Genomic DNA, 19,384 nt, shown 5'->3' with positions numbered 1-19,384 from the left:
AAAATAAAGTTATTATTATTATTATTATTATTATTATTATTATTATTATTATTATTATGTAAATACCACTGGGAGCCCCCCGGTGGTGCAGTGTGTTAAAGCACTGAGCTGCTGAACTTGCTGACCGAAAGGTCGCAGGTTAGAATCCGGGGAGCTCCAGCTTCTGCCATCCTAGCAGTTAGAAAACATGCAAATGTGAGTAGATCAATAGGTACCGCTCCAGCGTGAAGGTAACGGCGCTCCATGCAGTCATGATGCCACATGACCTTGGAGGTGTCTACAGACAACGGCAGCTCTTCGGCTGAGAAATGGAGATGGGCACCAACGCCCAGAGTCGGACATGAGTATACTTAATGTCAAGGGAAACCTTTACCTTTACTAAATACAGTAGAGTCTCACTTATCCAAGCCTCACTTATCCAAGCCATTTTTGTAGTCAATGTTTTCAATATATCGTGATATTTTGGTGCTAAATTCATAAATACAGTAATTACAACATAACATTACTGCGTAGTGAACTACTTTTTCTGTCAAATTTGTTGTATAACATGATGTTTTGGTGCTTAATTTATAAAATCATAACTTAATTTGATGTTTAATAGGCTTTTCCTTAATCCCTCCTTATTATTCAAGATATTCGCTTATCCAAGCTTCTGCCGGCCTGTTTAGCTTGGATAAGCGAGACTCTATTGTACCACTGATTCAATGAGTCTGGTTTAATTAGAGCAAACAACTAATCTAGCCTAATGATTTCATGGGCAACTAAGTATGACAAGCCTAGCTGAGGCTGGATCTACATTGCCATATAATGCAGTTTCAGAATGCAATTTAAGTGTATTGAACTGCAATATATGGCAACGTAGATGGAGCCTGCCTGAGACCCATCCCCCTATAGTTTCAAACATAATACATCACTTTGCCTACAGTTAACCATAAAACATCAAGTCCAAACAGTACTAACATTATAGATATACACAAAACTTGTTTAACCGGCACCCATGAGGATTGGTAAATGCTGGATAAATGCAATTTCTGGTAATGTAATTTGGATTAGTCTGCCGTGACTTTCATATTCCTTGATTTGTGGACAATTTCAACAGAAAGGAGGAAACCACGAAAATGAATAAAACATGGCTATCAGTATTAAAAAGCACTCTAAAGCCAGGACAGTAAATAAAGAAAAATACTCAGACAACAGGAGAATTCCAGACACGAATCAGGGCCAGCTAACACCTCCCAACAATGGATTCCCCAGGCAGCCAGACCTTGAACCTGAACGGCTATTCAATGGTAATCAAGGTGGCAAATTGCAACATTCACACCTGCCTCAAACAGACAAAAGTTCTTTTTCCCACCCTGGACTTTCCATAGATATATAAATCTCATTTACCTAGTTTCCAACAGACCTCACGACCTCTGTGGATGCTTGCCATAGATGCAGGCGAAAGGTCAGGAGAGAGTGCTTCTGGAACATGGCCCTACAGCCCGGAAAACTCACAGCAACCCAATGTTAATTATTATTATTATTATTATTATTATTAAAAACAGCTTTGTGAAGGCAGTTAGGAATAAACATTTAGCCAATAAACGTTTGCCGGTTGCTTGAGAGTTCCGGTTAACTGAGAGACTGCTGTATATGAAGAGAGAGGAGCGAATTCCATTTCCAAGAACTGCAAAGGCACTTCAGAGGGAATCACATCAGCAACCCAGTAGAGAGCCTCGCAAGGCACTAGGCGCCATCAGAGGCATCTACACCCCATGCCGCTGACTGGATGGCACCCTTGGGTGTTCCGGCACTTACCCCCGTCTCCGCGGAGGAGGCCCCCGCCTGCTGGAAGACCCCGGAGCCATAGGCGAAGGCGAGGCTGAGCTCCGGGGGGAAATGGGCGAGGATCCTGCGGAAGGCCACCGCCGAGCTGGGCAAAGGCATGGCTTGGAAGGCTGGGCAAAGGCCGGGCGGAAGTGAGGCGCCACCTCGCCTTCTCCGCCAGGAGCCGAGGAAGTACGAAAAGCGGTTTGCGACGAAAATATAAACACTTCGCCTTCCGCGCCACATCACAGCGCCTTCTCTGGCTGTGGGGCTAAAGTGCCATGTCAATGAAACGAACAGAACAACACACAAGCTGGGAGTTTTGCCTGAATTTATGGAGAAGGGAAAGGATCTGCCTCTTTCCCTCTTGGGTGAATTAATTGAGTGCAAACTGCTCTTGCAGTTTGAGCTAAGGCTGCATCTACACCAGGCATTGGGCCCTCCAGGTGTTTTGGACTTCAACTCCCACAATTCTTAACAGCTGTTAGGTTGAAGTCCAAAACGCCTGGACGGTCCAAGGTTGCCCATGCTTGGTCTACACTGTAGAATTAATGCAGTTTGACCTCACTTTAAGTACCATAACTGCTATACAACCCTGGAAGATGTAGCGTTACAAACCTTTTAGCCCCCCCCCCCCCGCTAAAGAGAAGTGGTGACTCACCAAAGTACATCTCCCAAGGTCGCACAGCATAACAAGTGTCAAGCTGCATTAATTCTATAGTGTAGAAATGCAAAGGATTCCCCCAGGCAGGAATCAGCCAGGCTTTGAAGCTGCAAGGCTTTTCAGTGCTAATCCTCCAGCAGACAAGAGTGCTTTCTCCCACTCTGGACCTTCCACAGATATATAAACCTCACTTGCCTGATTCCCAATAACCCTCACAACCTCTGAGGATGCCTGCCATAGACGTGGGCAAAACGTAGGGAGATAATGCTTCTGGAACATGGCCATACAGCCCGGAAAACTCACAGCAACCCAATACACCCCTACTTAGCATGCTTTTTAAGATAAAGGTTTTCCCCTGACGTTAAGTCCAGTCATGACAGACTCTGGGGGTTGGTGCTCATCTCCATTTCTAAGCCTAAGAGCCGGCGTTGTCCGTAGACACCTCCAAGGTCATGTGGCCGGCATGACTGCATGGACCGCCGTTACCTTCCCGCCGGAGCGGTACCTATTTATCTACTCACATTTGCATGTTTTCGAACTGCTAGGTTGGCAGGAGCTGGGGCTAACAGCAGGCGCTCATTCCGCTCCCGGGATTTGAACCTGGCACCTTTCGGTCTGCAAGTTCAGCAGCTCAGCGCTTTAACACACTGCGCCACCACCAGGGGCCCAGCATGCTTTTTAAGTATGCCCAATTCCAGTCTTGCTGGTTTCAGGCTCAATAACGAGTAAGGTAAAAGAATAAGCCATTAATCATACGAAAATCATAGCCGACAAAATTAATTTTACTGAACTGCCTCAAGTATTGTAATCATATTTATTTCAGTGCTTGTTTCCCATACCATGTTTTTACTCTTAAAGGATTACAAAGACGGGTTATATTAAATAATATAATACAATGTCTAAGTGTGTTAACTTCATGTATCGTAAACCTTATAATTTAAAGGGGCACCATGAGATGCAAGGTGATTTCTGAGACTTATATGCAGTTGGCCCTCGGTATCTATGGACTTTGCACCTGGGGATTTCACCATCCATGGCTTGAAAATGTTTTTTGAAAATCCAAAAAGCAAATCTTCGTATTTTTTTCTGCCATTTTATATAAGGGACACCATTTGACTATGCTACTGTATATGATTAGACTGGAACCAATACCCAGGGGCCACTGTACTACTCTGAGTTTCTACTTTAATTATCATTGTGAATTGTTATGATCTGATACCACTTTAAAAACATTCACAAATGACTGGGATGGTATCAGATCATAACCATCCAAAACAATAATTAAAGCAGCAAAACAACAACAACAATAACACATTCTAGTATTAAGAAATGGAGATCTTTAAAATCCACTGATAAACATACACACACCTCCTTGGGATTACGTCTCAGGGTTTCAGCCACAAAAACAGAAAATTTCCCAAATTTGAGAGAAATTTGTCGCTGTTCTCCTAGATGTCTATGGCCCCTTCTACACTGCCATATAAAATCCAGATTATCTGCTTTGAACTGGATTATATGGCAGTGTAGACTCATATAATCTAGTTCAAAGAGGATAATGTAGGTTATCTGTTTTGATAATCTGGATTATAAAGCAGTGTAGAAGGGCCTGGGTTTACACTGCCATATAATCCAGTTCAAAGAAGATAATCTGGATTTTATATGGTAGTTTAGAACTAGTGTACTCCTGGGTACAGCCACAAGGCATGTAATGCCTTCCAAATTTAATGATTTGGCATCTTCATTCAAGAGCATCATGAAATGGTTATTACCCTGCTGGTGAGTTGGTCAGTATATGAGTCTACACTGGCCATATAATGCAATTTCAAATCGTATTATATGGTAGTGAAGGTGTGGCCAAGCTCAACCTTTTCTTGGTTGTGGAACACAACTTAAAATCTTTTTTGCACCTGTAATTGTGCACATAGAGTAGACATGTTTTTAAATTCTCTTAAATTATGTGGGATCCGATCCCATTCTGCAAAACCCACAAACCCAAATTGGAATGTAGAATTAGAGAAAAATCACATTGTCTTAAAGAGACATATTCCTGTACATGTTCAGAATAAATAAACAGATGGGCTCCTACCATATTTATTTTATACATGATCTACATAAACATTGAGTCCTGCATGGACACTCTGAACATTGGCAACTAGTTTTGGCAGTGGTTGCTACGAATTTATAAACTACAGCCCTGAGATCTACTGCCTCAAACTGCAGGGGAGTGAAGTCACATTTTAAATATGTCCTTTCCAATTTCTCAACCATCTGGCGAACTAGCAATCCTGTGAACTAGCAATGTGATTTCAGCTGTTGGCCCAATTTTTTCTCTGTTCACTCAGCAGTAACTCAATTGGACTTAATCCACTGTGTTTTCTGTGACTATAGCAACACGCTCATTCTATTCTCTGTGCCCATCTTGTTTGCTTTTATCACCTCGTAATTATTGTTAGCTTTTGTTTCAGTGCTTGTTACATCACACTTGTTTTTATAATTACAGATTTCATTCTCCTTTCCTCTAGGATTTTTGAAACATTTGTATGACTAATTAAGAGAAGCTGGCTTTCCAGACCTAGTATTCAGTAGTTGTTTATGGCAGGCATCTGTGATCCCAGCACATTGGCTCAGATGGATTAGTCATGGCTTGTATCCAGCATAGACACATTTGTCGCCTCCCCTACATTGAGGAAGAGAACTATAGTTTTTTGTTCTTCTGTGACCAATGTTTTCTATATTTATTCAGAATCCTACATAAATTTGGTTGTTTTGTTATGGCAACCCTCTCCTGGGTTTTTCTTAGGTGCTTTTGCATACCTCTAAGCCCAAGGGCCCTTCCACACAGCCCTATATCCCAAAATATCAAGGCAGAAAATCCCACAATATCTGCTTAGAACTGGGTTATCTGGGATTTTCTGCCTTGATATTCTGGGATATAGGGCGGTGTGGAAGGGCCCTTAAAGAGTATGACTTGTCCAAGATTCCCATTGCCCAGGTGGGATCTGTTTTCCAGCTGAGACTTAAACCACTAATCCATGTTAGCTGTCGTTCCTTGATGGCTGAAAGTGTGTGACTTGGTCAACGTCATCTAGGGCCCTTCCACACAGCCATATAACCCAGGATATCAAGGCAGAAAATCCCACAATATCTGCTTTGAACTGGGGGCCCTTCCACACAGCCCTATATCCCAGAACATCAAGGTAGAAAATCCCACATTATATGAGTGTGGATGCAGATAACCCAGTTCTAGGCAGATATTGTGGGATTTTCTGCCTTGATATTCTGGGATATAGGGTTATGTAGAAGGGCCCTAGGATATCTGAGTCCACACTGCCATATATTCCAGTTCCAAGCAGATAATGTGGGATTTTATTCAGCAGTGTCCAAGAGGCCCTAGTGAGTTTCAAGGTAAAAGTGGTAGTGTAAACCTTGGGGTGCATCTACACTGTAGAATTAATACAGTTTGACACCACTTTAACTCCCATGTCTCAATGGTATTGAATCCTGGGTGTTTGGTGAGGCACCTTCACTTATTGGCAGAGAAGGCTAAAGACCTTGTAAAACTACAACTCCCAGGATCCCATAGCTTTGAGCCATGGCAATTCAAGTTGTGTCAAACTGCATTCCTTTTACAGTGTAGATGTACCCTGCATCTCTTGGTTTTCTATTTCTCGTTCACACTGCTACAGATACTTGTTGTGGGAATATATCCAATTGAATTTATTGTATTTGATTTCCAAGTAAACAAAACTTAGGGTTGCCCAATAAAGCTCCAGTCCTAAACACACATATAAGCAAACTACGCTGAATGCAATATGGCTAACTTTCTAATACACATGCAAAGGACTCTGGAGCACCTGAACCACTGTTGTTTGTGAGTTGTTTAAAGGTTTGTTCCAACATCCCTATCTCTGTATAAAAAAAGCTTGTTAAAATCAGGTTAATTATATCCACTTACAACGGGCCCATCTACACTGCCATATAATGCCATTTCAGAATGCAGATTAACTGCATTGAACTGAATTATATGGCAGTGTAGGCTCATGTAATCCAGTCAATGAAGCTCAATCTGTATTATATGAGTCTGCACTGACCACTGTAATGCAGTTCAAGATGAATTATATGGCCATTTAGAAGGAGGTTACTTCCACACAGCTATATAAAATTCCACATTATCTGCTTTGAACTGGAATATATTGAACTGGAATATATTGATGTCGAGCACACAAGTCGAGCACACAAACTCACATTGCTTTGACACACAGCTGATTTCTGCCAGGAGTTCCACAGGCTCACAGGAACCTTGAACTTCCTTTCCAGATTGGCTTCAGTCACACGGAAACATTGTATTGTCCCTACATTAGTTGAAAAACCGCAGGCAGCCTCTCTCCATTGAGGTTCCATTGTCATTTGTTACATATTAACTCAGAGTAATAAATTGTATCCACTGCTTACTTTCACTTCTCTGCCTGCAAAAGAGCTCCTTTTGCAGGCTGTTTCCACAAACCAAAAATTGACAATAAACCCCCTTCCGAGCCACGGATCCCCGCCGGCTTAGCCGAGGCAGTCCAGAACTGCCCCGGGAACAAGGAAATGCAGTTTTTCAAACCGTGGATACTAGGCATGTGCGATCCATGAAAAAAAAAAGTTCAATACTTGCTTCGAAAGTAGAGCGCGCTGGCGCTTCATTTCTAAAATCATTTCCGAAACTTCCAAATCTTCATATGTACCTCGTTAATGGCGGGTGTGCATGTGCATGAAGGAAAACATTATCGTCAATGGGGAAAATTGAGGGACTTCTTTCTCCCTCATTTTTTGAGCTATCCTAATGCAATTTGCTACAGTGGTAGAACACATTTACCACTGTTAGCTCACCAAATCTAAGAACATTTCACTTATCCTCAGATTTTTGGTGAATTTTCAAAGTTTTTATATAAAAACATTTTTAATACAGTAGAGCCCCGCTTATCCGACTTCTGCTTATCCGACACTCTGTATTATCTGACGCCCGGGGCGCCCTCACTCACCCCCTCCCGGGCCAGTGCAGCAAAGGTGGCGGCAGCCATTTTGCCCTGCTCAAGATCTTGCTCACTCACCAGGTCGGGTCCTGGGTCTGCTGCCACTGCTGCCGTTGCTGCCAGGGCCAGCCTGGTAAGTGAGTGAGCCAACGAGCGAGGGAAGGCAAGCGGGAAGCAAAGGAGCAGTGGTGGGGCACCTTCCAAGCCTCACTTGTCCTCTTCCTCCGGCAAGCTGGCTCTGGCTTCCTTTTCTCTCTCCGTCTTTTGCACAAAGTTCTCCAAAGCTGTCACCTTTTCCTCCTTCTCCTTCACCTTCCTTGGTGGCGGTGGCTCCTCTGCCGAAGAAAGCAAAGGAGAAGGAGGGAAAGATGGTGCTTGATTCAGATCAAGCTGCTTCAGGAGGAGGAGGAGGCCTGAACCAGATTGGTTGGAGCAGCAGCAAGCAGGGCACCCTTTCCTCCCTCTTTTCCTTCCACCCATTCCTTGCTCCACATTTTGCACACAGGGAGGTACACTCTTGACAAACACGTCCCTTCTCTTCCTCCTTTGACACACGGCTTTCCCTGCTTCCCTTCACTCCTTTTGCCTTCTTTCCCTCCTTCTCCTTCACCTTCGGCAGAGGAGGGAGGAAAATAAGAATACAGTATGGTATGCCCCATGTTGTATCCAAGAGTGAAAACGCTCCTGGCTTGCTTTCTATTGGGCTCTTAAGCCCAATGCAGGAGATTGGTTGAAAATGCATTCTCATATATCCGAAGGTATATCGAAGGTATTCCGAGGATGGGCTCCAACACTTCGAATTGGAAGGTTAATTCCAAAGGGCAAAACCATCTCAGAACCCTGTTCAATTTTATTACAATTAACGATTTTATTATGATTAACGACAATTCTGATAAATCCGCCCATGCCTAGTGGATACGGAAACCCACTGGGCCCCCGTATCCACGCCTTAACGGATTCACTCCGGACCAATTCCATTTCACTCCGGAACACTTTCTAAATTAAACTGCTATCTTGCTTTTTGTCACAATGGCCCCAAGACCAATGTATTGGCTCCTTTTCAAGAATGAATTTGTTTTTTTTATGAATGAGCATGGCAACATGATCTAAAATGACCCTTTGTGCCTTCTTATGAATTCTTTAGGTATCAGGGACCCCTTTCCCCTTTCCCTGCATGAACCCCATGCATCCCTTGCACCGTCTCCCAGTTCTAGGGGAACCCAAACAAGTCCTTTTGCCTGCTGGGCTGCTGAAGAACCTCTGGTATTCCTCTCTTCCCCCCCATGAGAAACACAAAGGAGATCAAAGCCCTTTGCACACCTCATGGGACTACATGCGTCTGTCTCCCAACACATGGGGATGCTGGATCTCATGTTTCTCCCCCATTGTGAATCCAACGTATGTCTCCTATCAATTTTATTTTATTTTTATTTATATTATTTTTATTATTATACTTTATGATATCTTGCCCTTTATAAAAGAAGCACTGTGACTCTGATATGAACTTTTGACCAGCACACCATCCTGACCTGAGCACCATCAGGATGCCTCAGGCCATGTACTACAAGTATGAATTACCAAGATCACCCTCTGGAAAATAAAAAAAAAGTCTCAGGGTCCCAAAATAAATTTGGTTGTTTTGTTATGGCAACCCTCTCTTGGGTTTTTTTAGTTGCTTTTGCATACTTCTGAGTCTGAGAGAATACGACTTGTCCAAGATACACAGTGGATTCCCATTGCTCAGTGGGGATCTGGTTTCCAGGTGTTCTCAACTTATACTTAAACCACTAATGCACGTTAGCTGTTGTTCCTCTATGTCTGAATGTGTGGCCCCTTCCACACAGCTGAATAAAATCCCACATTATCTGCTTTGAACTGGATTGGCAGTGTGGACTCAGATAACCCAGGGCCCTTTCACACAGTCATATATCCCAGAATATCAAGGCAAAAATCCTGCATTATCTGAGTGTGGACTTAGATAACCCAGTTCAAAGCAGATATTGTGGGATTTTTTTGCCTTGATATTCTGGGATACAGGGCTGTGTGGAAGGGCCCTGGGTTATCTGAGTCCACACTGCCATGTATTCCAGTTCAAAGCAGATAATGTGGGGTTTTATTCAGCTGTGTGGATGGAGCCCCAGTTATTCATAGAATTATTCCATAATAATGGGCATTCATTTGCAGTTGCAGGCTTCACCACTTGAGGTCCTCTTTCCCCAAAGCTATCATTATTCATTTTCTAAAACAGAATATATTCAGAGCATCCTTTCTGGGCTCCTTAAGATTACCAGCATTTATTGCCATGTTTTTTGGGGGGTGGAGAAAGATCACAAAATGAGTTAAGCTCTCCTGTTATTGAATAAGCACTGTACTGGTGAAATATTATGTAGGTTTTGGGTTAGATAGATCCTCCAGGTATAATAATTACTGAAATGTTACTGCAATCGGTAGTTGTTCTGCCCTCCAGAATTTTGCAGAACAAAACAGAAATAGCACTTGGTTGACCAAAGCAAGGCATGGAAGACACTAGTTATTAGCCAAGCCAAAGCAACAGAGATTTATTGAGATTTATAAGTAGCAAAAATGCAGAGAGGTTGTTGCCCCTAATCAAAGCAGAAAGACTAGATATGCACTACATAGAAAATCAAAACATGTAATACTAATGCAAGAAAGTGTGTGTGACTATGTTTGGCTATACAATCAGCCTTCTGTATCCATGGATTTGACATCGATGGATTCCATCTTCCATAGCTTGATTTTTTAAAAAAATTGCCAAAGCAAACCTTGATTATGTTATTTTATATAACAGACATCATTTTACTATGCATATAAAAGAACTTCAACATCCACAGATTTGGTATCCATTAGGGGTCCTGGAACCAAACACTAGTGGATATCAAGAGCATACTGTATCTCCAAGACCGTGAAATCTAGGTCCCTTCTACACTGCCATATAATCCAGATTATCAGGTAGATAATCCAGATTATCTGCTTTGAACTGGATTATATGAGTTTACATTGGCAGATAATCCAGTTCAAAGCAGATAATCTGGATTTTATATTGCAGTGTAGAAGGGGCCCTAGACACCTGAAACCTGGTGTAGATACAAAAGGGTCACCAGAGTTAGTACTGATGTGGGTTATTTTGCTTTTCAAATTGATTATGTATGAAAATGTGTTTGTAGCCTGCATTATTTTCTTCAACCACTACATTCCAGATCTTCCCGAATCAGGAAGGATCAAGATAGAGGGAGGCCTAGGACAGGGGTGTCAAACTCATTTTCAGCAAGGGCAGATCAGCCTTATGGTTGCCTTCAAAGGGCCCTTTGTAATTGTAAGGCCCCTTATACACAACTGTATTAAATCTAGATTATCTGCTTTGAACTGGATTATCTGGCAGTGTAGACTTGGATATGGATTATCTGCCTTGATATTCTGGATTTTATGGCAGTGTAGAAGGCCTCTTCCACACAGCTGTATAAAATCCGCATTGAACTGGATTATATGGCAGTGTAGACTCAGTTAACCCAGTTCAAAGCAGATATTGTGGATTATCTGACTTGATATTCTGGGTTATATGGCTGAGTGGAAGGACCCTAGGAGATCACTAGCTCCATGTATCTTTTCCTTTTGCTGGGCACTTGAACCTCTCAAACAGTTAAATGGAAGCACAATCAAAGCCCTGACAGACTGTGCACAAAGAATCTGCGAACCTCACCTCCTCCAAGGTGAACTAAACCACCTAAACTGGGCTCTACAGGCCAATGGATACTCCACCACAGACATCAGAAGAGCTGTAAGGCCAAGAACAAGCCATGAGAGTCAAGACAAAGATCCACCCAGGGGAAAAGTATTCCTACCATACATCAAGGGAACCTCTGACCGCATAGGCAAACTGATGAAGAAGCACAACCTGCAAACTATCTACAGACCCACAAAGAAAATCCAACAAATGCTATGGTCAGCGAAAGACAAGAGGGATCCTCTCTCCTCTGCAGGAGTCTACCGGATACCATGCAGCTGTGGACAAGTATACATAGGGACCACCAAACGCAGCACCCAAATACGAATCAAGGAACATGAAAGGCACTGCAGACTAACTCAACCAGAGAAATCAGCCATAGCAGAGCACTTGATGAACCAACCTGAACACAGTATATTATTTGAGAACACAGAAATGCTTGACCACTCCAACAACTATCATGTCAGACTACACAGAGAAGCCATTGAAATCCACAAGCATGTGGACAACTTCAACAGAACGGAGGAAACAGCGAAAATGAACAAAATCTAGCTACCAGTATTAAAAAAACTCAAAAATCAGAACAGTAAATAAGAAGCAACACTCTGAAAACAGAGGAATTCCAGACATGGGAACCAGGGGCAGCTAATGACTCTGAACAAAGGATGCCCCCAAGCAGGAAGAAACCAGAAGATGAAGCTATTCAATGCTAATTAAGGTGATTAACTGTAACATTCACACTGGCCTCCAACTGAAAAGAGTTCTTCTCTCACCCTGGACTTTCCATAGATATATATAAACCTTCCTTGCTTAGTTTCTCCATACCTCACAACCTCTGAGGATTCCTGCCATAGATGTGGGCGAAACGTCAGGAGAGGATACTTCTAGAACATGGCCATACAGCCAGGAAAACATACAACAGCCCAGTTAAATGGTTAACTGTTTACTCTTCAAACTGGTGGGGGGGGGGGGGAAGAGAGAGAGATGTGATCAAAAGTAATGGCTCAATAAATATTGGGATGGAGAGAAAGAAAGACCAGTTTGCAAAAAACATGTATGGTGGCATGAGTGGTTAAGGGAAAGAGAAGTGATAAAGAGAACATGGGTATGTGGAGAGGAAGGTAAGGATAGAGTGTTCAAACCCATACAAATTTGGTATATCTATTGTTATTGCAAACACATGTACACAGATATATGATCTATCTATGCCTCCTTTCAATAGAAATGCCTAGTATAAAATTATAGAGATGCTGTTGGAATTGACTCCCGTGTCAAAAGCATTCACAAATAATATTGCTTTTTGAGAACACTTCCAAAAACCTTTGGGACTTAAGGAAGCTTAAAAGTGAAATGCCATTAGGTAGCATAAACTATTAGATGACAACAACCTTCATGTCTCTACTGCTAGTGTTTTAAGAGATTTGCTTGTATGCAGTATCTTTGAAATGCCAACCCAGAAACTCAATCAGACACTTGTGATTTCAAAACATCTCAACCTGCAGTGGAATTGTTCTTCAGCTGCATTTTATTTTGTTTCTGAGAGAAGCATTGCCAGAAGTTGCATTATGTTGTTATTTTTTTCTTATTAGCAGAGCAACAACATAGCTCCTTTGATTGGGCAAATGAAAGCAATAGTCAAGGAAGCAAGCGTACTGTTTACATGGCTCAGCATGTTTTGACATGTCAAAATGACCATATCCATAGTGTGGCTCATCATTTCAGATACCTTTGACCTTGAGCTTCCTTTTTAATTTTTGTAATTTTGTATATTGTAATTTTATTGTGTTACTGTTTTTATTCATGTAATACTGTTTTGGGCTTGTCCCAGTGTAAGCCACCCCGAGTCCTTTGGGAGATGGAGCGGGGTATAAATAAAGTTATTATTATTATTATTATTATTATTATTATTATTATTATTATTATTTTATAGGCTTTTCTCATAGGGTGGCAACAGCAAATATCCCATTACCTTCTCACCCATGCAAACATTGTGATGACAAGTCACCGCTCCTAGAGAAGTGTACTATGCATAATGATCAGCAGTAAAAGCCAATTAGCAAAAATTTGAAAATGTTTCAGGAATGTTTAAAACCACATTTGTACCGTTATGTCTCTAAGCCAGCATGGTGTTGGTTTTTAGAGTTGGACTATGCTTCTAGAGACCAGGGTTCAGATCACTGCTCAGTCACAAACTCTACTGCGTGACCTTGGGCAAGTTACACTCTTTCAGCCTCTGTCACGACCCAGGCTGCAGAGCACCAATAACCATACACAGAGGCCAGATTCTATCTAATATCTTTATTAAGGAAATATATAAAGTTAATAAAAACAAGTATAGGAAATAGTCCAGAAGTAGACCTTTCAGGAAAGGTCAAAATTAGTCCAAAAAAGCAATGTCCAATATGAAATATTAAGGTCCAAAGTTGTAATCCAATAACCGAAACACTCACTTGCCAAGCAAGTGAGGGGAGATGACAAGGTCCTTTAGTCCATGAACTTGAGCAAGGCAAGGAAATAACTTGATTCTTGGCACACAAAGCTTGATTCAAGGCAACAAGGAAACGAGGAGCAAGAACAAGATCCGTGGTAATTACTTGGCGAGGTCCGGGAAACAAGGCAAGATCCGGGGAGAAAACAAGGCTGAGAACGAAGGCTTGGAACAGGAACAAAGGCTTGAAAGCAGGAGTAGCTGTCCACACACGCTGCTCCGGTAGCTGACGAATTGACTCCGCAAGATTCCTTCGGGAGCAAGGAACCTAAATAGGCCTCGTTTTCCCACCAGAGAACACTTCTCTGGGGAATCAGAAACGAAAGTCAATCTCTGTGTCCAGATGTATGACTCCCTAAAATTTCTCATGGCAGCAGGCTTAATCATCTGAATGCTTTGCTGCAATTCTCAAACTCCTGCGATTAGCTTGTTGCACTCCTTTTTGCTGGAGATAATAATTACGGCGCGAAAAAGGGGGAGAACTCGACTCAGGGCTTGTTTGGTAGATTTCTGGAAGACAAGCCTCCTGCAGGTGCAAAGGCTCAATTTCTGGCTGGGATAGTTCCTTTTCTGGCTGAAATGGTGGAAAACCCAAGTTTTCCTCTTCATCATTCACAACAGCACTAGGAACGGGACTACATGGCCCATGAGTCATCACAGCCTCAGAGAAAGAACAAAGTAAATAAATCTTGCCCAGAAAACCCTGTGAAAGGATTGCCATAAATTGAAAAGAACTTGAAGGCACAAAATTACAATAATAGAAATGAAATACTTTTTTGAGGGTTGTTGTATGTCTTTCGGGCTGTGCGGCCATGTTCCCGAAGTATTCTCTCCTGACGTTTCACCCACATCTATGGCAGGCATCCTCAGAGGTTGTGAGGTATGGATAAACTAAGTAAGGAAAGGAAAGAATATATATCTGTGTAAAGTCCAGGGTGTGGCAAGAGTTCTTTGTCACTGGGAAGCCAACATTAATGTTTCAGTTAATCACCCTAATTAGCATTGGAAAGGTTTTTGTCTCTTGCCTGGGGGCATCCTTTGTTCAGTCATTAGCTGAACACTAAAAAAAAAATACTTTTTTCTTTAATTGTTTGAATACATAACTCGTTTTAGACTTTCACTAGGGTGCCATTTGCTTTCATTTAAACCAGTGGTTCCCAATGTGTGGGTCCTCAGGTGTTTTGGCCTACAAATCCCAGCCAGTTTATCAGCTGTTAGGTTTTCTGGAAGATGAAGGGCAAAAAATCTGGGGACCCATAGGTTGAGAAGCACCAATTTAAACAATGAAACTGTTTCTGTAGTCTGTTCTTGCTGAGCTGATGTCTCTAACCTGGTGCCAATTTTCATCTAGGGCAGGCTGGACAATTTGTGGTGTGCTTCTCCTTGATGTTCACATAATACCTCAGCATTGGCTGTGCCAGCTAGGGTTGATGAGAATTACTGGCCATGAACATTTGGAGGGCTGTGAGTTGCCCATTGTGTTTATCTCTTTGCTATCTATTCAAGGAATTACCCCATTTATGGATTTTTTGGAGGAATTCAGACCAGTGAATTTTCCTATGGTTAGAGACAAATAGAGATTTTCAAAGTTTAAGAAGAGATTTTAAAGATTTAATCAGGGTGGGTTGCTTTTATTGATGTATTTGAATTCTTTCTCTCCTGCCTTCCAACCCTATGGGACTCAAGGCAGCTAACAGTCAAATCAAATAGAACAAATACAGTTTAAAGCATGTTACTTAAGATGCATACCAGTCAGTTCTCATTTCACTCTTGAGTATACTCATGCAGTTTTAGAAATGCTGTTATGCCTGGATTATCACTTCTGTCTAAATGTGCCAGAACCTTAGCGCAGATGTCAGAATGATGCAGGGAAGCAGGAAGGAGGTGCAGCCACCCCTTCCAAAGCCAGTTTCTGCTGCTTCTTAGAACATTTTGGCACTTCATTCCCTTAAGAAATGGTTCTAAACTGTGGGGAAGGGACAGTGTAGCCTGTGGGTTCCCATTTTTGGAGTCGGTAAATCCCCCTAAGTCCTCAAAATCCCAGCTCCCATTTTTTTTAAAAGGGCACTTATTCAACCCTCCCAAAGTGTTCTGCTGAAATTAGAGGTTGGTTATCCACATTTGTAACCCCTTGATGTTGACTGAACGAAGTCAACTTCATTTTATGGCAACTCGATGAATGAGAAACTTCCAAGGCTTGATCTGCACTGCAGAATGAATGTACTTTTACACTTTAACTACTGTATCTCAATGCTATGGAATCATGAGAGTTGTAGCTTGGTGAGACACAAGCACTCTTTGACAAAGAAAGCTAAAGTCCTTGTCATACTACATCCTCCATAATCCTATTTCTAGGGTGGATTATGAGTTTTGTCTATATATTCTGAGTTGAGGTAGTTTTGTGTCATTGAGCCATGGCAGTTAAAGTGGTGTTGAACTGCATTCATTCTACAGTGTAGATGCACTTCAAGCCGCTCTGTCATCAACAGTCCTGCTCAGGATTTGCAGACTAAGGTCTGTGGCTTCCTTAATTAAATCTATCAATCTTTTATACAGTCTTCCTCTTCTCCCACAGTCTTTCCAAACATCACTGTGTTTTCTAATCAGCCATATCTTCTCACAGTGTGTCCAAAGTATGACAGTCTTATTTAGCTTGGCTTTTGGAGAAAGTGCAGGCTTGACTTGCTTTAAAACTCACTGACTTGTCAAGCAATCCATGGTATCTGTAGAACTCTTTTCCACCACCACATAGCTGTATAAAATCCCACATTATCTGCTTTGAACTGGGTTATATGGCAGTGTATTGTGCTTGGACTATGTAATGCCTATGAAAAATAATGTGCCAAGATTGGAAGCATTTCTACAGTATGATGAATCCCCACAAAGGGTGTATACTTACATATTCTATTTTTTAAAATAAAAATATTGAAATAATTATAAAGCCATGGGCTTATTCTGCAGTTGTCTAAATGTCCTATATTTCCAAAGGTTAAGATATTCAGAAAGCTGGCATCTTTGGACAAGGCTGCTGTTTGCTACATTGCAAGCTCAGGTAACTATAATAGTAAGTTCTACACCAATTGACAGTCTTAGGGCGAAGAACTTTGAATCCTTCTAGAAAGAGACAACCACACGTCTTTCACTCAGGTAGTAGAAATTGCATGGAGGAGAATGATTGAATAGGACTATAGCAAGAGACAATGGTCAATTGGATGAGTTGTGTGACATCAGAATAACTTATATGTATCCTTGTGACTAGTTCTCTCTACATCATGACACAAATTCCTTGTGGAGCTGTAGCATTACAGCCATGAGCAGAATTCAAAGACCTGCACTTCTAGCAGCAAATGAATTCAGTTTGCAATGACCTTACGTGGAAATGAAAGCATATTTTTTATTCTTGAGTTGTAAATTAAGTCATTACGTACCTTGACCTTACTTAGTTTGCATTGGGATACTGATCTGAAATATGGCACCATATTTCACAAAGATATATTTTCCTGTCTTCCTGACTTACTAATGATGCACTTCATTGTGTTCCTTCTCCTGCACTTTGTGCTGGCTGTGAATTTTAATTCTGATTTGGCTGAGCTCACCAAAGGTTTAGGAAATAGAACTACAGGCTCCTAAATAATTTATGCATCATGTTTGCTCTTGATTTAAGAAATTATCTTTCTTTTAAAAATCAAAGTGTGCACCTCTAATATTAGCCATGCATTAGAGTTTCACACCACTCTGCTTCAAAAACAGCAGACAATAAGACACAGGGGATAAAGGAAGATACAAAAGGGTAGGATGTACTGTTGTGATTTCCATGCAAGTGGATGTATCAGGAGACCAACCAGTGTTCTGAGACAAAGCAAAACACATCTATCAGAGAATGAAAAGTCAGTTTGATTTGCTTGAGAAAGGAAACAATTAAACATTTTGTCTCTTGCTTTTATTCCTTTGAGTCAAACACAACTCTTGCTGGTGTGCAGATTCACATAACATCTCTGTGTTCCAGCATGTGACAAAGAGAGAGCGGGGTGGGGATAGAGATTTCCTGAAGGAAACATCTATGGAACTCAGATGAATTTCAGATTTTGCTTTTCCATTCATACGTGGTCCATAGTAAAAATGCTTTCATTTTGTAGGAGCATGGTAACAATAATAACAGACCTCTTAACAATGGATACAATTTCAACATTTAAATAGTTCAAGATTTTCCTTATTTTGGCTAGGTCATTAATCAGGTTTAGGATCGCAGCCAAGAACTTTGAAGAAGGCTAAGACCCCTTCCACACAGTTGTATAAAATCCACATTGAACTGGATTATCTGGGAGTGTGGACTCAGATAATCTAGTTCAAAGCAGATATTGTGGAGCATTTGCCTTGATATTCTGGGTTATATGGCTGTGTGGAAGGGCCTAAGATTTGGAAAAGCAGCTTTGATAGGACTAGACAAAATCATAAAATCATAGAATCATAGAACTGGAAGAAACCACATGGGCCATCTAGTCCAACCCCCTGCCATGCAGGAAAAGCACAAAGTACACCTGACAGATGGCCATCTAGCCTGTGTTTAAATGTTTCCAAGGAGGGAGCTCCCACCAGACTCCAAGGCAGAAAGTTCCACTGTCTGGTTAATATTAAAAGCTTAAGATCAGTTTAGATTACTTCAAGGCAAAGATGGTTGCTACAGCATTCTAACGCTATGGTTTATGAATGTTAGAGCATTTGTAGCTAATTAGCTTAATTGCATGGGGCAGACATGATACGCGGTACCTCCATCTCAGCAAGCTGTCTAATGTCTCCTCTAATGCAGTTTTTTGATTGCCCAAAGACTTACATCTTTCTAGTAACTAAAGATTTTGACAGCATTATATGCTAAAGGCCATCAATTTGTTTTGTGAGATTTCTTATCTCATCATTCAGTATTCTTTAAAGCTAACAATTCTGAAGTGCGTGAGAAGTATGTCAACCAACTGAGCATCTTTCAAAGCTACAAAAGAGTTCTGTCCTCATGTGAATATCTGCAGTTAAAGATCATTAATGAGCTTATTTCACATGGTTACAGCATACTTTCCTTTTGCTGATCCAATGCTGCCCAACAAACCTAGACATAATGGGGTGGTGTTTTTCTGTGTATGGAGTGACACCATGACAAACTAATGACTTCAGAAGTAACAGAGCCCTCCACAAAAGTATTATCAAGTGTTATCATTTCCCTAGTTTAAGTGTTCATGATAATTTTGGGATGTAGAATGAAATCAGGCAGGCCTCAAAAAGGTTATAGTATGGGTAACTTAGGTTATCTTCCGTTGTTATTGTTGTGTGCCTTCAAATGATTTCGAAATTATTGTGATCCTAAAGAGAATCTTTCTTCAAAGTTGGATTGTCTTTGCCTTCCTCTGAGGTTGAAAGATTGTGACTTGCTCAAGGTCACCCAAGGGTTTCCATGGTCAAGTGGGAGTTTTCATCCTGGTTTCCAAAACCATAATCCAATGCTGAAAACACTAGACCATACTGGCTCGGTACCTTCAATAGGACAGCTAAATGCATTTTCTAATGATAACAAAGAAATCACATTTCTAGTTACCCTGAATGACTGAAAGTAGTTATGGAACTAGACAAAGGGAAAGTGACCATGGAATGAATCCTTAATGAACTCCAAATTGTACTGT

At 41.4% G+C, this 19,384-nt stretch overlaps 1 protein-coding gene across 8 annotated transcripts in view; it reads right to left on the bottom strand.

Moving 5' to 3' along the window:
* tamm41 (TAM41 mitochondrial translocator assembly and maintenance homolog) overlaps window positions 1–2,170 on the bottom strand; it is a 29,725-nt gene extending 27,555 nt beyond the window's left edge. For 3 of the 8 annotated variants that reach the window (XM_062969985.1, XM_062969983.1, XM_062969984.1), the window contains exon 1: window positions 1,801–2,170. In XM_062969985.1, the coding sequence (XP_062826055.1) occupies window positions 1,801–2,055 (255 nt within the window). In that variant the 5' untranslated portion in view covers window positions 2,056–2,170. Of the gene's footprint in view, window positions 1–215; window positions 237–1,800 lie in introns of those variants that run through there. The other 5 variants (XM_062969986.1, XM_062969980.1, XM_062969981.1 and 2 more) reach the window with 5 other exon arrangements.
* Window positions 2,171–19,384: the final 17,214 nt, after the last annotated feature.

Source organism: Anolis carolinensis, chromosome 2 (assembly GCF_035594765.1).
Source record: "Anolis carolinensis isolate JA03-04 chromosome 2, rAnoCar3.1.pri, whole genome shotgun sequence".
Lineage (NCBI taxonomy): Eukaryota > Metazoa > Chordata > Lepidosauria > Squamata > Dactyloidae > Anolis > Anolis carolinensis.
This window is presented reverse-complemented; position numbering and strand designations above follow the sequence as displayed.